The 26,347-nt window shown below is 42.1% G+C and overlaps 1 protein-coding gene across 4 annotated transcripts in view; it reads left to right on the top strand.

Annotated features, from left to right (window-relative positions):
* The window catches only part of Znf438 (zinc finger protein 438), a 126,578-nt gene extending 101,224 nt beyond the window's left edge, over positions 1–25,354 (top strand). For 3 of the 4 annotated variants that reach the window (XM_032884613.1, XM_032884615.1, XM_032884616.1), the window contains 2 exons: positions 21,156–22,953; positions 24,268–24,826. In XM_032884613.1, the coding sequence (XP_032740504.1) occupies positions 21,156–22,953; positions 24,268–24,826 (2,357 nt within the window). Of the gene's footprint in view, positions 1–21,155; positions 22,954–24,267 lie in introns of all 4 variants that reach the window. The other variant, XM_032884612.1, reaches the window with a different exon arrangement.
* The last annotated feature ends 993 nt before the right edge of the window (positions 25,355–26,347 follow it).

Genomic DNA, 26,347 nt, shown 5'->3' with positions numbered 1-26,347 from the left:
CTGCTGAGTAAATTGTGGATTTTTTGGAGTTTAGTAAAATCATCTGTAGATATCTGTTAGATCCATTTGATTTATGATGTCAAGTAATTCTGATATTTCTCTATATTTTCTCCAAGTGACCTATCTATTGGAAAAAGTGAGGTATTGAAATCACCCAGTATTATTGAACTAATGTTAATCTTTGACTTTACATCCAACAGTAACACTTTTTATGAAATCGGGTGCACCAAAGTTTGGTGTATACATGTTTAGGATAATTCTTGTTGGTTAATTGTTCTTTTGATTATCCCTCCTTATCTGTTTGGATAAGTTTTAATTTGAAGACTGTTTTGTAAGAAATTTGGATAATGATGCAAATTATATTTCTTTGAGTCCATTTATTACTCTAAAGCTATGCCTGTTTTTAAAGCTAAGATGTGTTTCTTTTAGACAACAGATAGATGGATTTTGTTTCTCTACCCCTTCAATCAGCCTGTGTCTTTTGATTGGAGAATTCATGTCATTGATATTTAAAGTTGTTGAAATATGTCTGTTAATCATGTTGTTGATTTTTGGTAGTGTTGTTTCTATTCAGTGGTATTTTGTGTTCTACTAATTATGAATTCTTATTTCTTTCCATAGTCTCTTGATATTCTCTTTAGTTCAAAATATTCTTTTCTGTATTTAGTTTTAGTTTATTGAATAGAAATTTTAGACTTTTTATATTATATAATGTTTTTCTTTCTTCTTCAATTATGGCAGATAGTTTTGCTGGGTATATTAGTCTCGACTGGTAGTCCTGGTCTTTTAGGACGTAGAATACATTGCTCCAGGCCCTTCTGGCTGTCAAAGATTCCATTAATAAATCATTATGGGTTTTTGTTTATGTGTGACATGGGTTTTTGCTTTTGTTTTTCCTTATAACTTTCAATATACTTTTTTTTTAATGTATACTTGGTGATTTAGCTAGGATGCCATGAGGACTTTCTTTTCTTGTCCATTTGGTTTTCTGTGCTTCATATGGATATGTCTTTCCTTATTTTAGGTAAGTTTTTTTCTGTGATCCTGTTGAAAATCTGGTCTATACCATTGACTCGGGAGTCTCCTCCAGCATCTATGCCTATAATTTAAAGACTTTTTCATCCTCCTTTCCCACATTATCTGTCTGTTCATCTTTGAGGGGGAAGTATTTTTCATAGTCCTGTCTTAAGTGGTCTAGACCCTCTACTTTATTATTGAACCCTATCAATCTTCTGCTTGATTTATTCTATTTGTAAGACTTTCCTTTAAGTTTTATAGTTGCTAATTGGGTTTTTCAATTCGATCTTTATTTCAGTTTGAGTTCTCCTTCAGTGGTTCTATCTTCTTATCAAATTCTGTTTTCAAGTCTTTCATTGCCTTTGTAATTTTGATAGTCTTACATTTGTGGGGTTTTGGCCATTACTCAGGCATTATTTCACCCTAAGTTCTTCATCTATAATTTCATTGAGGTTTTCTTTTGTGTCTTAAATATCTTAAATTCCTTCATCAAGTTTATGGTCATTATTTTAAATTTGACTTCCTGGTGCTCATCTAGGTATTTCTCCTTGGTAAACATTTCTACAGGGCTGGTAGGTTTTAGAGAGAAGATATTGGCTTGATATTTCATATTGTTTATATTTTTGCCATGAGATCTGGCCATGTTGATTTCTTTTGGTCTAAGTCTGCTATGGACAAAGCAGATTGGAGCTGAAGAGGAGATGTGCAGGTAAGTTCGGCCCAGAGGTTGGAAATCACTTGGGGCAAATGAAGTCAAATGGACAGAGGGGACTTCTGGGATAGTATACACTGGTTCAAGTGTATAGTGTAGGGGTCGATCTTGCAGGGTGAAAATGTTGGCTGTGGCATGCAAGGTGCCTGTGAGTTGAATGGTAGGCAGAGTAGGTCCTGACAAAAGCCTAGAGATTGTTGTAGGGTGGGGTGGGCAGACTAGGCCTAAGCACTAGATGTGTGATCCAGACTGTATCTGATAGGCTGTGGAGGGAAAGGTCAAATAGACCCGCCAGTCTATACCCTGTACTCAGTCCGCTGAGTAAGGAAGATAGACATGATACGGGAGGAACCTGTGGGTTGTTACTGGTTAGGGAGAAAACTTGAAGGTTGGTTGCAATGCAGGTGGTGGTACCCAGACAAAGTGGGACACAGGCTAGATATGGCAGGTTGGGATGGCTGTATTGGCTTGGCAGGGTCAAGGAGGCTCACCAGGATCTACCCTGGAGAAGGATGTAGAAGACCTGACTGGGTAGAGAGAGGTTAGATATTGTGAAAGAAGGTCCTGTAGATGATGACATGTAGGAAAGGTCTATAAATTTTTTTTGGAGAGCATGTTGTCTCTTCTGGACTTAACTCATGTTTGACCCACCTCAGTTTCCTTAGTAGATCAAATGTTGATACCATATCTAGATTTAATTTTTTAGGAAAAGTTTCTAGAGTGTTTAGAGAAACAGAGTATAGGTAAAAATAAACTCCATAATAAAGAGTAATTATTACATTGTCCGTTTATAAAGAATAAACTGACATGTAGGAGGAATACATATCTTCCTTTTCCCTTGCTTAGTCTATACAGAAAATAAATTCTGACATGAGTATAAGAAAAGATGTTATCTTTCATATTGTAAAACTAGATAATCTTAGTATAGATCATAATTTTAATAAGAGAATTTTCTATAAAGATCCTTAAAATAAATGTGACAGACACCAATCTCTACCCCTAAAAAGATAGTGTCTTAAGTCTTACAAAGCATGGAAGCTGGGTTTGTAACTCAGTTCTGTCTCTTAATTTTATAGTCATAGGTACATTGTGTGATATATACCCTTCTCTGGAACTCTGTATAATAAAGATAGTAATCCCACTGTATAGGATATATGGAGGTTACTAGAGATAGTTTACATACTTCATCTAGCATGTTACTGAACAGAGTAGGCACTTACAACCATCACTCTTCATGGTTGTTATTAAAACAGGGCCTGCCCTATCAGTTAGATATACAAGAAGTTGCTTCCTGCTTGGGATGTCTAGGCCCCCTGGAAAGCCAAGCATGGTCCTGGGGGCCCATTGTCAAGAAGATTCAACAGATTACATGTCGTAGACGTCATCCGCACATTGGCCCACCAGGAAATCTCTTCCCTTGAGACACAGAATTTAAGCTCTGAACACTTAAGTTAGGAATGAGAGAGGGGAGCAATGAAGACCATGAATTTTCTGAGTTCTCTGGTGGATATCCTTTGAAGTGGCCAGTAGCAGTAGCTATTCAGTGTCCTTACTAGGACCACTTCTTTATCTGTACAAACAAGAGGCAGAAGTACAGACGAAAAACAAACAAAAACAAATGTATTAGCTGTCACGAAAGTGCACTCCTATCCTAATTACCTCCACACTGAAGCTGTGAAACCTTAGATAAGTTACTTTTTCCCCTAAACCTCAGTTTCTAATTCGGAAGTCCGGGATTATCAAACATTCTTTTTTAGCTTTAAGATGTTACAAGTCATTGTGATGTGTCTCTAATCAATGAATTGTGTGCCTTGTAGCTTATAGAGAAATATACCGTCCTCTCATTTCTTACCTGCTTTGCCTTGCCTCGGAGTTTTGTTTCTATGCTATGCTCCTAGGAAAGTTTAGTTTCCAGCTTTGACTTGGCCTCTAGATGAAGTCCCTTGAGACTCCTAGAAACTTAGCATCCCTAGGAACTTCCTCCTTGGTCTTTGCTGAAGACCCAATCCTGGAATTGATGGAGAACTAGGAGTTACAGAGACAATTAGTCCAGTGTGGTGTGATGGTCACTCTACTATACTACAGCTTTCTGTCCTTTGTTTATTTATCTCACAGTAAGTTGAATGTAATTTTTATTTTAAAGGCTCAAGAAAATGAAATTTTTTGCCAATCAATAAGCCATTGGTTTAAACCCAGATCTGTCACAACCTCAAGGTCACACTATTGATCTCCATCGTTACCATATAAACTTACAAAGTAGTTTGCTAATAATTGTTTGATCAGCCCCTTTTTCTTTTCTGATCAATACTAAATTACATATTTGAATTCCTAAGGTCATTTTAAATCAACATAAACAGAAATTTTACTATGGGAAATTACTCAAGTAAAGAAAAATCAATTTTATATGAGTAACCAGTTTTCTATTAACTTAATTTATTCATTCAAATGTCTCCTGATTAATACTACTATATTAGCAAAGAAAAATACTAGATTCATTTGTTATGATTCTGCTTATATTCCTGTCTCTGAAAACAGAGCGTATGACATGAGTTTTCTGGACATACTCCATTATTAAGTAAATACTGATTGATAGAGTTAGCCAACTAATGATGGCTGATTATAAATATGGAATTTTTTAAAATTCCACCTACATTTCAATACATAATTCACATAGGATACCATTAGCAGAATTTTGGCACTGAAGGAAAGTGTTCTGTTAGCATACTATCACCTAAGGGGGTTGTGTGTTTGAAATTGGTTCAATGATGGCCTAGGTGGTTCTCATCAGGAACTGTAACCCATGCTCTGATTGTTACAGAGACAGACAGAAGGTGCTTGGGCAGTATAGGGAGAGGGGACAGGAGGGAAATGAGGAGAGAAACTAAAAGAGAAAACACAAGTGCATTTATTTAGTTTTGTTTAACCAAGATGCACATGCACATTGTAAAGTAGTTTTCTGACTGGTAGTCTCTGTGTGCTGAGAAGAGTTCACTCTGTTCATGTCTGCTGGGCATTAAAATGTACACTTTGGATAAGGCAAGGGGGAATTTGAAGTTCTGTCCTCCTTTAAACCCATTGGAGGCTCTGTTTTATGGGAATCTCTAAGAAGTCAGTTGTTTGTCAAGCTCATGATTTTGCTTTGCTGATTTCTAGGCAGGTCAGCTGCAGATAGAAAGAGTTTGCTATACATTCTCATGCTGCCTTTCTGAACTCAGCCTTAACAGTTGATTAACCTAAACAGAGTTTTCACCTTATGAGTGCTGTTTCTACTTAATGAGACTAGGAAGTGGAAATAAAAAGAGCAGACACCCTGAGGCAGATAGTGTGCATCTGAATGGTCTCCTTCAGGACCACTGCATTTAGCTAAACACATGTTATCCAGTTACCATTTGTAGACTGTCTGACTCAGAGCCACTACTATTACTGTCTTCCTTGTGACTCCAATGTGAATTCTGTTTTAGAGGCTGATTCAGTAATGTACTTTTAAAGGCCTTTCTGGTTCAGTAATATACTTTTAAAAGCATAAGAAACTGTAGCAAAGTACTTACTGCACATGCATTTTGACCTGAGTTCAATCTCCAGGACCCATGTCAAAGAAACTGGCTAAGGGCCGGAGAGGTGGCTCAGAGGTTATGAGCACTTGCTGCTCTTTCAGAGCACATAGTTGAGTTTTTTGCACCCACACGATGGCTCACTACTATGTATAGCCCCAATTCCAGGAACCCCAGCACTCTTCCATCCTCCCAAGGGCAGCCATGCATGCGGTACACAGGCACATCCATACACATAAAAATCAATAAGATTTAAAAGAAAGTAAGTTGGAACATGATTAAGAAAGAGACCCAACATCACAACACACATACACGGTAATAACATTTTAAAAAAAATAATAGGCGGGTTGGAGATTTAGCTCAGTGGTAGAGCGCTTGCCTAGCAAGCACAAGGCCCTGGGTTCGGTCCCCAGCTCCGAAAAAAACAAAAAAGAAAAAAATAATAATAATAGGCAAGTCAGCCCTCGGGAAGATGAAACAGGAGAACTGCCATGACTTTAGGGTCAGTTAGCTGGCTAGTGGATTACAGGGCAGCCTGGGCTACAAAGTAAGTACAAAATAGAGAGTAGTGCATTGTTAAACAGATAAGTAAAGTAATAGAAGGCTTTGGTAGTGTCAGACAGATGTCCTCATGAGTGTTTTGTGTACCTCTTATAGACATAAACTATCTGTGTTAGTGAATATGACATTTTAGATTTCAAAAAGTACTTGAAACAATTAGTTAATATTTGCCTTTTTTTAAATTTGAAGATAAAAGATCTTACTTATCTTGGACTGTTTATAAAAGTCTCCCCCTCAGCAGAGTTAAAAATTCACTGGCATGAAGTAAGCTCTCAGATGTCTACTGAATTATATTGTGGATGCTCAGGCCCCCAAACATGCTTCTAAATCATAGCAGATTTTGTGAAAATGTTTCAATCTTTGCTTTTAAGGAAACACCAAACTGGATAAAGTTCCAAGGTCAATAGAAGCAAATACTCTTAACAAATATTTACTGCCTTCAAAGAGACAGTGAGCTAAGCCATGAGTAAAGAGCAAGAGCGTGGGCTCAGCCAGCACCTGCCCTTGTCAGGAGCCCCAGCTACTGGCCAGCATGAGTTCTGCTTCCTGAGCTCTGCTTACTAAGTCAGCGAGTGCCTCACTATCTGCTGTACATTTTTAACATGCTACAAAAATGTTTACTTAGCCTTCCCTTGAGGAGTTCTTTCCTCCTCCCTCTTTTCTCCCACCGCCCCATCTCTTTCTGGGTAAATAAAGAGATGTATCTTCATTCCAGTGAAAGAAGGAAGCGTTGCACTTGGCCAGCTCCTGTGTGCTCTGGGGCCTTGCTCAAAGCAGTCCTGTGTAGGGGCAGGATGAGCAGGGCTGTGGCCTGGGACGTGAGGGCAGATACTGGGCAACTGGCTGGGATTTACAGTCTAGTACTTCCTGACGTCTCCAGAACACTGCACCAGCCAACACTCCGGAGATACACAATTATCGGTCTGTGGGCCTTGGTCACAGCAACCAATCAATAAACTTGCTTCACATATTTCAGTTTATAGATACTCCGTGTAATACAGTTGATTCATTAACACCAAACTCACAGACCCAGCAGCATCCTGTATTCTGAGCAAAGGTTTATCAGTCATTCACACTTTCTTCAAACGACACATTACAGCTTTCTTGTGTCAAAGAGCCTGGAGCCAATGCTTCAACACTATGCCGAGAGCCATTCTACATAGTGACTTACCAAGAGAAAACACAAAATACAAAAGGCCCAGTGCTAAGTAGACCATGGAAAGACCTCTTACTTATCGTGTGAAGGTTGAAACAGGGAGGCTGAGCATCTCCTTGCCTGACCTCAGCTGTGAACAGCACAAATCATGTGGCTCAGATTTCTCTTTGCTCCTCACATGGGTGTGAGTGAGGAGAATGAAATGAGCATTGGGTTGGGGGTTCCAAATAAATTTTACCATATGGACAAATTGGTGACTACAGAATCTTTAATAAAAATTAACTCTTTATAAATGTTCCTTAAGAACACAATAGAAATCTTAAGATAATTTACAAAATAAAACTTATTTAGTCAAGAAGAGATGGCTCAGTGGGTAAAATGCTTGAGGACCTGAGTTGTACCTTTGGGATCCATATAAAGTGAAGACAAGAAGTGGGGGTGATCCCAGCACTGGAGATGGGCAGATCCATGGATCTCACACTCACCTGCAGCCAGTGTATCCTAGTTATCCAGCTCCCAACCAGTGAGAGACTCTATCAAAAAGGATGGATAGGAAAAATGATATTTAGAAAGGTTCCTCTGGGGGTTGGGGATTTAGCTCAGTGGTAGAGCGCTTGCCTAGGAAGCGCAAGGCCCTGGGTTCGATTCCCCAGCTCCGAAAAAAAAGAACCCCCCCCCCAAAAAAAAAAAAAAAGAAAGGTTCCTCTGTCTGCACACATGCACACACATATCTGCTGTGTACAAATACAAGTTAGAGTGACTGAAGGTTGGGACATTTTAAACTTCAAGTTGGTAAAGTAGATAGTGCATATGAAACACTGTAGCTTAGTGAAAGCTTTAAAAAAAAAAAAAAGCTATTGTAAATGCTCAGGCTCTACAGCCCTTGCATCACTAATAGGAGCAAGGAGAACAACTGTATTCTACGCCTCCAATGTGGCAGTTAACACTGCTTTTTGGCCTGACCTCCTTGGGTGGTGGGGGAGGGAATCATTCTCATGCATTTCCAATATTGCTCTAAAGATGTGAACTTCATATGGAAGCATTTGATCCTAATGAATGGCCTAAGTGTTTCTCCTGGACCTTGTGCCACTTTATGCTGCCGACCAAATACAAATGACATTCTCAAGCTGGTTTTAGTTAACTGTTTAATGTTGGAAATCAAGGCTTTCCAGTGCCGTAACTTCTGAAAAACATTGCTGTACATTATCAGTACATTATTCTGTTGACAGAAGGACAAATGAGAAACACACACACTTAGTTTTATATCCTTATACAGCCAAGTGGAAATTACCTGGGTGGCCTAAAACAATGGAGTAGACCATAGCTGGAAGCTTCTTTGTATTTATGTTAAAATATTCCTATGAGTAAATTCAGATTATGAGTACTTTGACACACCTAATATAAAAAAATCAGGATGGTAAGCAGACAGTGTAGTTGGGCATGTGTTACTGTCAGTGTGGCTGCTTGGCAGCATAGTCTCCAGGAATTCCAATTAACCATGTAAATATATTTCATAGCATCACATCTCACTTGTCAGAACCCTGCTGCGTTCTATCATTACCATAAATGCAGGTGTAAATAGCAGTTATGTATTCTGATAGAAAGCAGTTGGAGACATTTCACTGTGGGACACAGCACTTTGAGATTGTGTACATCTGTTCTAATAATGTATCCAGCCTTGGTGACATGAACACAAGGATGAACACACATCTGCCCTTGAGACCACTTGCCATCTAGCAGATGCTTGCATCTTTATTTATGCAGATGGTTGGTGTGATGAGTTGATCAGGGATAAAAGCCAAATAGTATGACAGGGGTTTTTAGGTTGTTATGCAAGCCAAGGATATAAGATAGACATTTTTGTTATAAACGAGTAATGCTGATAGGACTAGAGACTCAAAAATCTGGCAATGCTTTTAATAGTGTTGACATACTGTTCTTGTCTTCAGATTAATTGACATCAAAATCCTAAAGATATTTACAGAATTCCAGCATCCAGCTTATGTTAGAAAACATACTCAGCTTGAGGTCTAGCTTGGTGGCAGAATTCTTTACTAGTGTGCTTAAAGTTCTGAGCTTGATCCTGGATGCTACAAAGACAGAAAGCAGTCGAGCAATTTATGATTGTTAGGGTTTTGATAAAATAATTTTAACACATTTCTGGTTTTGATGTTTTAAAAACAATGTTTATTTTTGAAAGAGTATATATATCAACAAAATCTTGTGATTTTTTTTAACTTAGGAAAAATATAGATACATAAAATTGAAAATAAGTTACGAGATAGTCCATTCATATTAGGTAACCTAAGTTTCTGAAGAATCACATTTTACTTAAGATTTTTGCCTTGCATTTTGTTTAAGCAATTGCCAATTATGGATTTTTAATATTTTATCCAGATGAATTTATGTTAGTGTCAGAACGTTTCCTATTACTCTGCCTTATTCCTAAGGAAACAAGGGTGATAGGATTGAAAACTTAACTGAAACAGCAGAAGACTTCCATGCCTCGCTGCCCACCCCCCTACGCAGGTGACTAGAACCTCGGAAGAGTCTGCATCTCACCTGCTGCAGCGTTTCTCAAGCTTCAGGGGCCCTGGGCACTCTTAACAGTCCCTGAAGAGCTCTCAGAGCGGTTACTTATGGAGCTGTATCTATTTGTACTTCCCATGTTAATGATTAGAAACCTGAAGGCCCAACAGCCTGAATTCAGTCTCCAGCAGCAGGTAAAAAGCTGGATGCAGTGACATGCACCTCTAATCCCAGCATTCCTATCTCAAGACAGGAAGTGAAAACAGGAGAACCAGCCAGAAGCTTTCAAGCCAGCTAACCTGGAGCACTCAGCACGGTGTCAGAAACTGAGAGAGAGACCCTGCTTCAATGAATCAATCCCTGGCTCCTAACACAAGCCAAGGAATGCACACACACACACACACACACACACACACACACACACACACACACACACAATTACAGTTAGAACAAGAAGTAGTTTGCTGCAAGCCTGGTATGTACACCAGAAGTAAAAGCACAGTAAAGCATTCTCCTTGGTACCAAGCCTGCCCTTTAAATGCTATTACATTGCAGATTGCTGTACGCAAGCTTCGCTACCTGCTTTTATAGCCTAAGCTATGAGCTGCTGTTGGAACTAGAAGACCAGCAATCACTAACAGTTACTCTCCTCCTGGAAACCTGATGGATCCACTAGAAGAGACCAACATATGTAAAAGAATGAACTTCAAAACAACTTAGTGAGTTCATTGTGTTTAGAGCAAGGGAAATGCTTTGGTGCCTCATGGATCTGGATTCAAATCCAGCTCTTTTCAGCTTTGTGGCCTTGTAAGAAATGTTCAATCTCCACAGCCATAGATTGACTGTTAATTTAAAAATAGAGTGGAAAGTGAAGTTAAGTTAAGCTTTCCATCTTATCCCTGACTTAGTGAAATTTAAGGGCCAAGGAAGTAGAAGGAAGAGTAGGAAGGATGTTCCTTCCTTAACTGGATACCAGAAATGCACATGCACAAACACATTCTCATGAAGGAAGGAGGCAGGGCTTTAGCTGCAGCAAAAGGCAGAGTCTGGGTACTCACTACTCTTGTGCTTTTTATATGTTATGGTCAGGAAAAAAATAAGAGAAAGAAAGCAAGACAATATGGTTTTGAATTCCTAGTTCTTTCTTTAGTCAGTAAATACTGTATTATGTAACAACCAGAGAGTAATCTGGGTGCTGAATCCTGGCAGTGGAAGAAACAACTCCTGCCTTATGGAACCTCCTTTTTGTGGGAAGAGACAGATAGTGTACTAATATAGAGTAAAGGCCATGATGGTCAATTAAAGCAGAAAGGGAGGACAGCCAGCAGTGACCTAGAAGGGTCCAGGCAGGTCTCCTGCGGGCTGGGAGATCTCTATGGTACTAACTGCAGAGCGAGGGAGGAGTACAGAGAGAGGTTAGCAGTCTTCTCGCTCTAAGGAGACAGGGAAGTTGTTGGTGCATCATCTTCCTCCCCATCCTGGGAGGAGTGCTGCTTGTGGAGCATTATTAATAGCAGAAAGGAAACATAGCAACAAAAAGGATGGCCAGTGGTCTCCCACAGAGCAGCCCTTCTCATGAGGTGGTTGTCAACCATTGGCAAGAGACACCACCCATCCCCACCCCCAGCCCCACCCACCTAGTGTAAAGGAGGCATGGGAAATGCTACTTGGAGAATCTTGAATGAGCCCCTGTGACAAAGCAAAGCCCAGAGACAACAAACCATGGATTAGACTGTGGTGAGCTTTTGACATTGGCCACTGTTCATGATAGGTAGATTTCTCCAGGTCCAATTCGGCAGTATGAGAGGAGAATATAAGGTGGGTTACTTGGAGCAGGTAACAAAAGAAGATAGAGATGAGGCTAACCTATGATAATCTGATAGTATCCATGGATGCCAAGCCATGAAGCCAAATAGGGAACCAGAGTGTCTACCTATGCACATATATGCATACACAGACAAGCCCACAAGGCAAGAAAAATACAGATAAACCTCATAATCATTTATCTCCTGTAGAAACAAGGTCTCACCTGTTCCCAGCCAGTTGATAAGACATGCTCACTTCCGCCAAACTTAGTAGTTGTCACCAAAGGAGAATAAAGACACTGATGAAGGAAAAAATGATAAAATTCAAAGGAAAGGGAGTTTTCCAAGGAAAGTGCCCAGAGTTTTCAAATCTGGGTGAATTTGTTCCTATAATAGCTCTTGCAGAATCTGATCTCAGGCATGCTCAGGATTGTGTGGCCATGGATGCAAGTAGAATGTGATTAGTTGTAGCTCAGGGCCTATACATGTTTGTTAACAAAGCCATCCTAGTCACTCCCACTGAAGGATACTGCACATCCTGTTCTGTCTGTGCTGGTTAGTGCCAGCATTTCATTGTCTTCTTCATTGCCCTCACAGTTTTAGATTATAGGCACCCATGCTAAAAAAGCATGTGCCTTGACGAAAGGGCTGCAGGCAAGACTTGACAACCAGTGTTAGGAAACAGTGAGGTAGTCACAAGGATTGCTTTTCCTGCAACAGATCCACAGCTGCCCAGCCCCGTGCATTTGTACTTATAAATCATAGGCTGTTGGCATAAAAGCTGAGGTGTGGGGAAAATGCAACAAAAAATGTCATAAATCACTGTGAGTCAAAGATAAGTCAGGCTAAGACAGTGTCTGTGAGGCCACACTAGAGGCACAGCCCTCTCCTTTGCTCTTCACTCCCTCTCTCCTTGATCCACACTGGGGATTGAGTCCAGGCTCTGCGGCATGTTAGGGGGCTTCTATTGCTAAGCTGCACACTTCTAGTCCTTACTTTGGATATGCAGTTTGTGTAAGTCCTCCAAAATGCCCCTTCTATATAAACTCAATTTTGAAATTATCAAACAAAAATAGCATTTTTGTGGTACTAGGATTTTGTTTTTATCTTTTTCCACTGTGAATTGCTTTAATGGTGGTATCTGTCAGGACACAGGACAGGAAATGCACAGCGGACATGTAGACTGTAAATGTTCACACTGCTCTTATGCTTTAGTGACTAAGACAGCTCTAAGCCACCTCCTCCTCAGCCTCCTCCTCAGCTGTAGCATCTTGATATGGCTGGTACTCAGACACCAAGTCATTCATGTTGCTCTCAGCCTCGGTGAACTCCATCTCATTCATGCCCTCTATTTAGGAGCTGTTCGGGATTTTTAACAGTATCATTGTTAAAAGGTTGTTATCTTAACCATTTAAATTATATGATGATGTTTTGATGAACAGTAAGAAACACCCAGCCTTCTTCATGGATCCTGCTAAATATACTGCCTGATGCTGAACTTTAGCCTTACATCTTCCTCATCACATATCATCTTCTGCCTCATCACAGACACTCACCTATAATAACTACTATTGAAATGCAGGATAGAACAGATGTAATCCTAACCCTTGTTGGGAGAGTACAGGTGGAACCCAGTTGGGGTGGTTTCCTGGAAGAGCTTCTGGGGTCAGCTCAAGCTACACAGAACCCTATCTTAAATGCAAGAAAACAAACAGAACATGGACTTTAACAAAAATGGCACTTTCATTGGCTGATGGGAGACTTGATGCCCAGATATTTGTGCTGGCACTAAACTTTTTCAGGAGATCGTTCTCATTGTTTTAGCGTCAGAATGCCCTAGGAAGACAGTATACACAGGAACTTGTCACAGTGCAAAGATGCCAGGAGGAGGTCTGCTGCCCCTACAGTGTTGAGGCTACAGTTGTCAGGGTTTGAATTTCATATGTGACACAATGTTAGCAGTTCTGGAAACACTGAGTCTCTGTTTGTATAGTGTGTGTGGCAAGTTATTAGCACTTTGATAAATCCCTGCATTCTCCATTCCTTTGTAGGTGTGGAGAAACACTTGGCTTGACTGTTGCATAGCAGTAGTAAGCTTTTGTGTTGCTACATATTATTTCTGCCAAGGATAAGTTAAAAAACAAAATGTGTTCTTTCTATGGTTGTCAGTGTTTCTTACCTGAAGCTCTTAAATAAAAAGATCTTCCAAAAATAAGAACTATAAAAGAGTTTTGACTTGGAGAAACTTAAAACTTGTGAAATTGATATTTTCTAAGAGGTACTTTAACTTAAAAAGCCTTCTAAACTTACTTTTTATTTGGAGCACAAGCTTTAGCTCCCACAAAGAATAGTTACTTAAGTCTCAGGAGCCACATTGTGTAAATATTTTCTTTTATTACCACTGATATTTAAGGTAATTAGCTTTTCAATTCTTTCACAAAGAATATTGATTCCATAGATTGAACTCAGGTCAGGCTTATTCCACAAGTACCTCTACCTACCCCACTGGACCATCTTTCCTGTCCCATTGAACTCATTTCTTAATGATCTAATTAGTAAACTACTAAATCTACAAACAAGCACTCTAAAAGCTCTTACCCCTACCCTGGCCACAGTTTTCACCTTTACTGTCCTGTAGGGATGTGGCCAGTGAGCATCCTAAACCCCACCAGCAGCCTTCCTCCCTGGAAGAATGGGCCCACCTTGCAAGGCAATAGCTTTCTTCCTTGCTGTGTATAAATGAAAGTAAGGAGAGGTCTCCCAACAGCACAGCTCCTTACAAAGCACATGTTAACCCCATTTACACTGAATTGTTAATCCAATTAACACTCAGTCAGCTGACAACTGAGATGGGGATAAAGTCTGACAGGATGGATCAGATACTGGGCAAGGACACAAGGAGAGGCAGGGTTCAAGCGATTCTAACACGACTCATTTCTCCTCCCTTTCCTCAATTGCCTCTCATAAAAGAAACACTTAAGAAAATTTTAGACTTATTCCATCCATACCATGAAATTTTTAGTTCTGTGTCTTTTGTTTTCTTCCTACTGAAAATAAATATCAGAAGCTTCATGATTATTTACTGTCAGGAGAAAGAGGATCTGCTGAACAGGCAAGTGGTGAGAACCACCCTCCAGGATAGAGTTCTCTTATTTTCCCATGACACCACCTTTGTAGTATATATTGCTGTGCCCATTGTATAGATGACAACATTTACACACAGAGTGACTTGCCAAAACTCAAGAGCATCACAGAGGTAGGTGACATCAAATCTAACAAAACCTGACCCCTCACCTGAGCCCCTCCATTGTTCTACCAGAGATTGTGAAGCTGGCCATAGCTACCCCTGGAAAATGGAAAAGCACCCAGAAGCCAGAATTTGAATGCTACTGTCACTGTCATTATTTAGAGCTTGGAACTCTTCATCTATAAAAACTTATGACAGTACTTTCTCAGTCACCTCACTTTGAGGATCAAATGAGACAAAGCATGTGTTTTGCCAAGTACCTGGCACGTAAAATACTACTTAGTCAAGTTGAGATGGTGTTTCAAAAGCAGCAGTGATAAAGAAGCATGGCTGCTCAAAACACTGAGACTTCTCTTTCTCACTGAGGGAGGCAGTTATGTCTGCCTGTTCCGCCCTTGCCAAGTGGAAAAGCCTGCTGGTTGTGGGTGTTGACATGAGAGAGGAGGGCTGTTAGCTAAAAGCTCAGTTCAGTAGGGCAGGGCAGGTGTGCTGGGACTCAGATTTCAGCTGCAAGTGTGCTTTCTTGTTTACGTACATTTCCTGAAGAGTGGGTTCAGGTAATGATGTTGGTCAGCACAGTGTGACAGTGTAGGGACTCAGTGTCCTCCTGTGTCCTTCAAAGCTGTTGCTGTTGAGCATTGCTGGTTTGTCTGTTACAGTTTTTCAACAAAATGAGTTGTGGTCATTTGGCTTTTAAATTATTTCTTTTTTAATTTTTTTTCTTTTATTAGATATTTCTTAATTACATTTCAAATGTTATTCCCTTTCCAGATCTCCCCTCCAGAAACCCACTATCCCATCTCCCTTCCCCTGATTCTATAAGGATACTCCTCTACCCACTCACCCACCCACTCCCTTCCATCTCCCCACCCTGACATTCCCCTACACTGGGGCATTGAGCCTTGACGGGACCAAGGGCTCTCCTCCCATTGATGCTGAACAAGGCCATCCTCTGCTACATATGCAACTGGGGCCATAGATCCATCCCTGTGTACTCTTTGGTTGGTGGTTTAGTCCCTGGGAACTCTGGGGGTTCTGGTTGGTTGATATTGTTGTTCTTCCTATAGGGTTGCAAACCCCTTCAGCTTCTTCAGTCCTTTCTCTAACTCCTCCATCGGGGTCACTGAGCTCAGTCCAAAGGTTGGCTGTGAGCATCTGCCTCTATATTTGTCAGGCTCTGGCAGAGCCTCTCAGGAGACAGCTATATCAGACTCCTGTCAGCTTGCACTTCTTGGCATCAGCAATATTGTCTGGGTTTGGTGGCTGTATATGGAATGGATCCCCCAGGTGGGGCAGTCTCTGGATGGCCTTTCAGTCTCTGCTCCACACTTTACCTCTATATTTCTTGCTGTGAATAGTTTTGTTTCCCCTTCTAAGAAGGCCTGAAGCATCCACACTTTAGTCTTCCTTCTTCTTGAGCTTCATGTGGTCTGTGAATTGTATCTTAGATATTCTGAGCTTTGGGGCTTATATCCACTTATCAGTGAGTATCTACCATTTATGTTGTTTTGTGACTGGGTTACTTCACTCAGTATGATATTTTCTAGTTCCATTCATTTGCCTATGAATTTCATGAAGTCATTGTTTTTGATAGCTGAGTAGTACTCCATTGTGTAGATGTACCACATTTTCTGTATCCATTCCTCTGTTGAAGGGCATCTGGGTTCTTTCCAGCTCCTGGCTATTATAAATAAGGCTGCTATGAACATAGTGGAGCACGTGTCTTTGTTATATGTTGGGGCATCTTTTGTGTATATGCCCAGGAGAGGTATAGCTGGATCCTCAGATATTATTTATGTCCAACTTTCTGAGGAACCTCCAGACTGATTTCCAGAGTGATTATACCAACTTGCAATCCCACCAACCATGGAGGAGTGTTCCTGTTTCTCCTCATCCTCTCCAGCATCTGTGGTCACCTGAGCTTTCGATCTTAGCCATTCTGACTGGTGTGAGGTGGAATCTCAGGGTTGTTTTGATTTGCATTTCCCTGATGACGAAGGATGTTGAACATTCCTTTAGGTGCTTCTTGACCATTTGATATTCCTCAGCTGAGACTTCTTTGTTTAACTCTGTACCCCACTTTTAATAGGGTTATTTGATTCTCTGGGGGTCTAACTTCTTGAGTTCTTGAATTATTTCTTTAATCCTAGATTTCTTCCTAGTTTTAACATATTTGTTTTAAGCAAAGACCATTTTGAAAAACAATTTGAACAAGCCGAAGTTTCAGTCTCTGCCATATACATAATCCATTGGCTATATTGACTCTGTTTGCTGTCTCCTTGTCCTCAATTTTCCTACTCTGTAAAAGGAGAACAATGATACTTTCTTGGAGTTAAATGCACGTTCAATTAAAATACCTGCTGTAGATTTCAGGCCACAGGAAGTACTCAGCACCTCCCTGTTTCCCTTTATTCCACAGTTTGATCAATTCTCACCAACTATAGTTATCACTTTTCAATATGGCTACTTTAATATCCTTAAAATACTAAAACAGCCCACACTTAAAATTTTAATATTAAGTATTCTTCATTGAATAATGATACGGAATTAATTTTACTGAGTGAGCCTTTTATGCTCTTAATTAATAAAAGTCCATGTTTAGTACCTGAGGGTCCTATGAGTCTCTTGTAACTTTGTTATGGCTAATTTTGCAGTGTTTCCAGATTATAAATGCCAGTGGAAGTCCCTGCTTGTTCTTCAGTGCATAGCTCTCTAAGATCTGGAGCTTAGGTGCAGGTGAAGGGCTAGCCCTTGCCATCTGTGAAGAGCCCGTTAGGGTAGTGCGGGGAACTGCTGTTGTGTTGCCAAGAAAGACTCACCACAGCCATGCTTTCCCTGCACTCAGAGTTTAAAGACAAGTAATGGTGCTTCATCTCCACTAAGGACGACTACTATTCGAAACACAATTTTTTAAATTGTAGTTATTCTAGAATAACTGGCTTTTACTGCAAATGTGTGGAGCAAAACTTGGGCTCCTGCTTGCCCTTGAGGGAAGATGAGCTGTACTTCCCCATATATATCTTCAGGAGACAGTGAGTGATGTATTGCCTGCCAGGTTACTAGATTACCTCTCTGGTCACCAGTTCTTATATAAACAAACAAACAAACAAATAAATAAATAAATAAATGCCATGAGCCATTCTATGTGTCATTTATGCAAAATCACACCATCACAAGTAGCCCAAAAGATCCCACTTTTATAAACCAATTTGTATACCAATGTGGGGCCAGTGCGGTTCAGTGGGTAAAGGCAGCTATCACCAAGTCGGACAGCTTGTCCCCTAAAAACTCATGTCTTGAGAGTATCAGTTTGCCATTTCCTTTTACAACTACAAAGTGCTGGGTTTGTTGGGAATCAAAGTAGTTCCTGGGTTTGATGTCTCCTCTTCCTCCCATTTTTGGGGTTGTATACTCTTTGCCTCACTTTTCCAATTTATTACCAGTTTATTTCCTACCTTTAGTGGTTCTGGGCAGTGGAGCACCATACCAAACCTTATAGGAAACCTCACCTTTTCGTGCACCTCCTGATAGATGCACGCAGCATCTGACCTTCAGTGTTCCTGGCAAAGCTTGTTCCTCACCCCACAGATGTGAGTAGTTGTTACCAAGGATCATGAGCCAGCTGATGGGCTTTCCATCCCCAGCATCTGCCTCCACTGGCTACCACTTACCTGTCACCTCGGCCTGTCCTTGCAGACTGCCCACACTGTTCCCTTGGGTGGTCAGCATCTGGCCTTGCCAGAGCTGGGTGCCTCCAGAAATGCCCTTCGCTCACGACTACACTCGGCCTCTGGTTGGTTGCTCTTTTTCCTGCTGTGACAGAATACCTGGCAAAAGCCACCTGAGGCAGGGCAGGGAAGAAGGGGGTTTGTGGCAAGTGTGGTGGGGTATGAGAGGCTGCTCACACTGCAGCCATTTAGGATGGAGCTCACAAGCAGTGCTGATGGCCAACCTGCTTACTACTCCACCCTTTCCATTCAACTAGCACCCCAGCCCATCCCCGTGCATCTGCCTCCTTAGTTAAACCTCTTCCCAGGAGCTCATCCCTAGACAGCACCACAGCCATCACAGCCTCCTTTCTCTCTGACATCATTGCTTTTCCTGTATAATTCCTCTCTGCCATGTTGGAGAGATACACAGAGAGCAGTGGATCAGGTTATGTGTATCACGCTCAGTTCCCTCCTGTGTGGTATGGCAATGTAACGTGTATCAAGGTTCTCTTCTGAAAACCCAGCCTCTCAGAAGCTTGCTTTCTAATATCTAGTCATAAAAGGAAGAATTTTTTTCTCAAGTGTAGTCTCTGGAGGCCATCAGGAAACCTTGACACTGGCTGTTGCGTGCTATTCTTCAGGTTGACATCTTTGTGTCCTGCCTCTGGGAGTCAGTTTTTGTGCGTCTGTGTCTTCTCATCCCTTTCTCCCCTCATATCTTTCCCTCTGTGTGTATTTGTTTCTTACACTGTCCTCTTTGCTGCCCTGACTACTGCAGTTTAAACCCAGCAGCATAACTTACTATTCTCCTTATAATTTCAAAGGATGTTTCAAAGGATGGGAAATGTTTCCCCACATCCTCTACCTACCCCTGTCCTCCTCACTCCTTGCAGCTATTGTGTGCAGCTTACTGTCATGCAGGTAGCATGTAGGTGTGTCCTAACATCTTTTTTCTTAAACAAATATTAAAGAACTTTCTAAAGTAGTTTTCATAATTTTCAAATTATTCCTACAATGTCACTTATTATCATAATGTTAACAAGCAGCTTTCTTTTATATTGTTGGCTCACTAACTGGGCAGTCAATAGGGGTTGATTTTAAAACTGTTACTCTCTAATTCAGTGGATTTTTTAGCTCCCCACATTCCTCTCCCTGGTAGTATTCCTCAAACAAATGTTTCTAGAAATCCTTTACACAGTGCTCCAAAAATCTAAAATCAAAAATAGGGTACCTAAATCATTCAGAGACAAAAGCCTGAACTGAAATAAAACCATTCAGATCTTTGATTTGCCTGCTGTAGTATGATACTAATGTACTTTGCTGCAGGCATAGCAGTGGGTTTAATTATGGATGCCTTGCAGAGTTCTGTAGCATGTGTGCATGTGTCTGTGTGTGTATGCATGTTTCTATCTTACCACTTTTCTAAAATCTGAAAGTGCAAATTCTAACACTCATGCATCCCAACAATTTTCAGAAAGGGGATTATGGGCTTGCAGTATCCAGTTCCTAAACTGTACTGTGCTGTGTGCACTGGTACATTTGAGCTTAAACAAAGTTTGATTAATATGAAGCACTTAAAAATAAGAAACTTCTCCACAGCCAGGCCTCATGACCTTGAGGCCATGGGGAATAAAATGGATGATTCAGTTCGTAGACAGGGGAGCCAAAATGTTCCCTTAATTGTTCTCTTAAGGTTGTAATAATTGCTCTGTGGTCAGGCCAGTAAATCTGGGGTGAATGGAACATTATCCTGTCAGTTAAAATTGTCCTGATTACTATCCTAGACGGTGCTTTCTGTGTGATTCATGGTTCCCAACTCCCACCCCTTCAGCTCTGTACTTTTATCATCCTGTGTCTCTTTGGTTATGTTTAACTTTTTTTTAAGTGTCACGTCAGCTTTTTTTAATACTTATGATTTAATTGCAAAAGCATACATAAACACTTTGAAAGGTGTGAAAAGAAAATTCACAAGTCACACAAGAACAGCACAGCACCAAAGCCACCTTCAGTCTGGAACCCATCACTTTGCAAAGCAAACTTCACTGCCAGCATCAAATGGTGCAGCGTAAACTAAACCCAAGTGAAAAGCAGGTGGGTGCAGAAGTATCCGTGTTAGAGCACAGGTGTAGAGAGTGATAGGTGAACTTAGTATGCCTCCACTTCATCAGGCTCAGGCATGCCGGCAAGTCATCGGACAAATCAAAGACACAGTGGGGTGTACCAGAGGAAGTGCATTGCAGCTCCGGAGAGTAGGAAGGAGTGGGGTTGCTCTGGGGTTGTCACAATGGGTCACAGTTGAAGACAGAGGCTAGATAAAGGGCTTACAGAGCACAAGGACCAGAAGGACAGTGCCAGCTCTCTAGAAGCTCTGTTTAATGGCTGACATTCTAACACAAGAATTGTGTTGCAACAGTAGAGAATAACTCCATGGGAAAGCAAGGCAGGGAGGTAACTTTCAAGCCTTGGAGAACATAATCATAGGTGGTTGCTTAGAAAGATGGCTGGAGGCCAAGGAATCTGTTGTGAACAGATAAATTAGATTTTTTTAAAAAAAATTCTATGTGTGTGTGTGTGTGTGTGTGTGTGTGTGTTGTGTTGTGTTTGCATGCTCACAAGCTCACTGGTGTGGGTGTATGTCCATGAGTGCAGGTACCTGCACAGAACAGAAGAGAACATTGGCTCTCCTGCAGCTGAAGTTAGGCACCTGTGAGTCACCCAACATGAGTACAAGGAAATGAACCCAGGCCCTTTGCAAGAGCAGTGTATCCTCTTAACTGTGGGGCTAGGTCTCTAGCCCAGATCAGATGTGATTTGGAGTATCAGTCCAGAACAAATACATTGTAGTAATCTGTGTCTTATCATTACAGGTGAATCAAACATCCCTTCTGGAACAACACAGAGTGGGAAAACCTCTCAGAGTAAGAGTCAGTTTAGGACCATTGCACCAAAAATTGTGCCTAAAGTCCTAACATCCAGAGTGCTACCCTGCCCTCCCTCGCTTTCTGACCAAGGGAGTCTGGCTCTAATGTCCAAACCTCTGGGCATGCACACCCAGAACTATGCTCTGATGCAGGTGGCCGGCCAGGACGGGACGTTTTCTCTTGTTGCTTTGCCAAATGTTGCCTCAGCCCAGCCGGTTCAGAAGCCCAGAATGTCCATACATGAAAACCTTAAACTGCCTATTCCTCGATACCAACCACTGAGTAGCAAAGGATTAAGAAAGAAACATGACCTGAGCTCTCCCAAGGGTGGCTCCAGGGACCCTCCTGGCCCAACCCAGCTATGTCATTTGAGCCCTTCCCCACAAGCCCATCCTGAGCTGCTTCACAAACCCAGCCCATGGAAGCGAATGCCCACTTTAAACCCTTCCCCCACCAACATCAACACAGCTACAGTGACCAGTGCTATTGACCAAGGAGATTTGAGTCCTCTAGAGACCGACAGCTGTGGAGATCTGGAGCCTCCTGCCATCCCAGCATATAGTACAGAAGACTCTTCCCCACAGAGCCTCCGAGCAAGTATGCAGAAGGCAGGTTGTGCCAGGAAGGAAACGCCCACTAAACCTGCTGTTGCTAGTGAAGAGCTCCAAGAACAGGTAGCTCCTGCACACTCTGTCTTCAGCAGTACAGTTCAGTCAGTCTCTGTAGTAACCAAGGATAAACTGCCTATCCTGCCCTCCTCAAGAGTGAAAACCACAGAGGTGGTCAAAGTGGAACCAGATGCTGATAGTGCAGAATCGTCTTCATCTGGATGCAGAGCAAACTGTGAGGAGAGACTGTCCATCACGGAAGGGTTTGATGCAGCCACTGAGATAGCCAACAAGACACCTGCTCTGCACGGGTCTAAGCAGAGTGCTTGCGAAAGTGCCTTCTGCCCTGTCACCAAATTAGATCTCAACCGCAAGGCAAAACCCAGCAGTGGAGTAAAGAGAAGAGGGAGAAAATGGAAAGTGCCAGATGACATTTTAGCATTGCAGGGCAAAAGAAGGAGATGCATTATTGGTATGTGTGGAGATAGCATAGAAAGGGCAAGAAACAATCCCCCAGAACCCAGAGACCAGAAGCCCAGGGCTGCTTCAAGAAAGTATCGCAGCATCATGCCCAAGCCTGTCATCGTCCTGTCTGCTTTGGCGCCCCTGGCATCCCCTGCAGCTATGCTGTCCCAGGCTCCCAGTGGTCTAGGCCAAGATGTTCTGAATAATGCCCTGCCACCAAAATGTCTTAGCTCCAAGCAGAGTGACAACCTTGCCCCTAAGCCCAGCTCTGCACTCAGAAATGGATTCTCTGGCATTAAGAAGCCCTGGCACATGTGTCCTGTCTGCAACTACCACTTCCAATTCAAACACCACCTTCTAGACCACATGAATACACACACCAACAGACGGCCTTATAGTTGTGGGATCTGTCGCAAGACCTATGTGCGTCCCGGCAGCCTGAGTGCACATATGAAACTCCACCATGGTGACAATCGCCCCAAGAAACTGGTGTGCTGTGAATTCTGTGCAAAAGTATTTGGTCATGTCCGAGTCTATTTTGGCCATCTGAAGGAGGTACACAGGATTGTGATCAGCACAGAGCCCACCCCCAGTGAACTGCAGTCAGAAGACACACCAAAAAGCAAGGACAGGGATCCCAGCGTGCAAGGACCTGACAGCTCACTGGAGAGGTAAGCTCACGGAAGGGAAGCCGACAGGAAGGTGTGTTGTAATTTGAGAAGATTAAGATTCAGAAAACTCATCAGGAGTAGTGGTACACAACTATAGAGTCCTAGAACTTGGCAGAAAGAGAAAGTCAACCAAGGCTGCGTGAGACCCTGTTTCAAAATAACAGCAACAACAAAAGATGTTATAGGTAAAATAAGTCACCTCTCCCACCCCTCTGTTCTGTGAAGAGTGACCCCGTTTCTTGTTGATTTCTGCTCAGTCACATTGTTTAACTACTCAGACTTGTATAAGTCAAGGCATGAATGCCAGTTTGAATTATGTTGGGGACCGTTAGGTGACAAATTATTTTTGTGTCTAAAAATTAAATAGATTATTATATATGGCTTTTAGTAGTCTCTATAAAAATAGTTCCTCCAAATTATCATTTGTATCTAAACAGCATTATCTACCTCATAATGCCATGTGAAGCTGCCCTCTTCACCAGACCCTGAGGTGCTCCCACTCACCCTCCACATGTGCCTTTTGTTGCCTGACAGGCCAAATTAACTTTTTCCTATGTATTTCTATTTTGTAAACACTGCTCCTTGACATTATTTAAAAACAAGCTCTGTAATCTGGAAGCTGACAAGTCAGGCACTTGAGCAGTAATGAGCAGGGAAGTGCCCACGGTGTGGTCCATGCACGCACAGCTGCTGTGACTGAGGAGTGAGAGGGAAACCCTGCCCAGGCCCTTAGGTTCTTTGCCCCTTGTTTTTATTGTTCCAGTTGCTCTAAATATTTTCTGTTCTGTATCATGATGGATAAAAACAAGATGCCTGCCCAGCTTTTCCTTGTCTTTCAGTTGTCCTCTTCCCTGGTAGTTCGTTCCCATACCCCACTAACATGCTTTCCCTAATGTGCCCGCCATGCAGCCTCCCTCACACTTGCTTTCATGTACTTAGACCATCTTGAAGGCAGGACTTCTTCCCTAATGGTGGGGGTGGAGTGGATGAGTGGGATAGTCATCTCCAGCAGTGCCGCAGGGACCTTGGCAACTCTCATCATGTCACCTAAACCTTCCTGTTGTGTATATCTGTGGTATCCAGGGAGCTGGTTCACTAGGGCAAGATGCAAGACTTCTCTGAAATGGTCCCTGGTGTTCTCAAAGATGCATGGCTCTGCAAGTGGCCATGTGTGCCGTGCTCTCTGAAGAGCCCCGTCCAGTCCCTGCTTTCCTAGCAGGCCGTTTCATATCCCTGGATGCCAAGATCTGGCAGCAGGAGATCCAGTTGCGTTTCCCTAGGATATCTTACCTAGACTGTTTCCCCCCTTTCCAGGGAAACCAAGTCAAGTTTGGAAGAAGATTTCCTTCTAAACCAGGCAGATGAAGTCAAATTGCAAATCAGATGTGGCCGTTGTCAGATCACTGCTCAGTCTTTTGCTGAAATAAAGTTTCATTTGCTTCATGTTCATGGGGAGGAAATTCAAGGACGGCTGCAAGAGGTGGGCCAACCAGGCAGCAGAACTGATGCTCCCCACCAGAAGCAGTACACAGAGAGAACGAAGCAGGTGAAGCCCTGTGCCTCTGCGGAGGACTCCCCAGCATTCCCTAGAGGAAAAAGACAGACAGTCCCTCATCAGAACAGAGAGGAAGCCCTGGTCGGAACTGAAGGTGGCCAGTGGGGAACGACTGGCCCGCAGCATCCAGCCAGGCTTCTCTGGTCCCACGCTGGCTTCAGCTGCCTGCTGTGTGCTCAGATGCTGGGGAGGAAGGAGGACCTGCTTCTTCACTGGGTACGCCAGCACAACTGTGAGGACCCCACCAGACTCTGGGCTCTCCTGGGTACGTTCTCCAACCAGGGAGCTCCTGAGCTCCCCAGCGGAGCAAGGCTGTGACTGAGGCCGTCCAGCCGGAGAGATGCTGCACCCCCATCTCACTGTCTGTGATGTTAGTATTTATTGTCAGGATCCAGTACTTCAGGGCCAGTGCCAGTGTACAGAGTTGTATGTAGTTTGATTTTCTTAAGAAATAAAATATGTGCCCTGGATGCATTTTTCTTACCTATGTAGTCTCACTTTAAAATTCTATGCATTCTCTAATATCGTAAACTTTATTTCATAATAAATAAAAAGATCAAAATTAGGAAATTGAAATGTAGAGAAGATTGTTGTTCTCAGTTGCAAGCTTTTGAGTATGAGTGTGTGGTGGGGGCGGGGTAGATATATGTCCACGTGTCCTCTTATTTTGATGCTGTTTAATTATATTTATTAGCAGTTAATTCTACAGCTGTGGGATGTAGTCCCAACTGTAGTATAAAGTTACAAGATCGTTGTTGATATTTGTTAGTCTCTGGTTTATTTGCATATGCTCTAGAACAGTCTTTTAAAAATGTACTCTCTACCATAAAATCTGTTTTCAGGAAACTTTTGTTTTTTTACTTTTTGTTGTTTTCTTAAATGTGCAGTGCTTTGAAGGGTAGCCATCAAGTTTTCTAGCGTTCCTTCTCAAAATAATAGAAAAATAGATAGTTCAGCTAATAAAAAGTCTACCTGCTTGGTAGAAAGTTATTTTCAGGAAGTCTTTGTGACTGGAAAATTTACAACTCAGAGAGCGAACTGAGAGTGGGGTTCAGAGTTCAGATGCGGTGGTGCCACCTGCTCTCCCTCCCGGAGCTTCAGAGGACTCCTTAGCTGTTTTAGATACACTGTGTCTTTAAAGCCCAGAGTCTCTTTGAAAGTCAAGAATAGTAAAGTAAGACCCTCTTACTGAAAGTCCTAGGGAATCGCCTTGACTCACCAAAGTTGACACTGGAAGTGGCTGGCTGTTCTATCTGTCGAGTCATTTTCTGAGCAGTAGAATCTCAGCACCTTAAACCTTCAGATGAGTGTTCCATGCACATGTCCAGTCCTATGCTGTTTGCTAGGCACAGGCTCGAGAAAGTTCTCAGGGATGGAGAAGGAGTGGGATGGATAAACTACTGGGTCTTGCATCCCCTTTAAACCTCCAGCTGTTCCTAGGTGCCTCATGCTGCAGCAGTGTAGGCAAGAGACTCTCTGTGCTAACAGTGTTTGCAAAACTGTGAGAGGTTTGGCTTGCATTCCCACAAGCATCCTGCCATGGTTTATCCATTGATTGCCCTCAGCTCAGCTTCAGAGAGGTCACAGAAGTGTTTGATGCGTTCAGACCCTCCGCTAGATGACACAGTGTGTGTGCCTCAAGCACACAGTGAATTTGCTAGTTTTTAAGAATATTTATTTTAAAGATTATAGAACTTGTAATCTATCTAGAATACTGTTTGAACTCAAACCCTGAAATGATTCATAAACTATCCAGTTCTGAGGTACAAAGCAGGATTTCAGAAAAGCTAGCCTGGTGGCCAAGGGCAAAATGGCCATTCTGCATTCAGGCAGAGCTCA

The sequence above is a fragment of the Rattus rattus genome, chromosome 14, assembly GCF_011064425.1.
Source record: "Rattus rattus isolate New Zealand chromosome 14, Rrattus_CSIRO_v1, whole genome shotgun sequence".
Lineage (NCBI taxonomy): Eukaryota > Metazoa > Chordata > Mammalia > Rodentia > Muridae > Rattus > Rattus rattus.
This window is presented reverse-complemented; position numbering and strand designations above follow the sequence as displayed.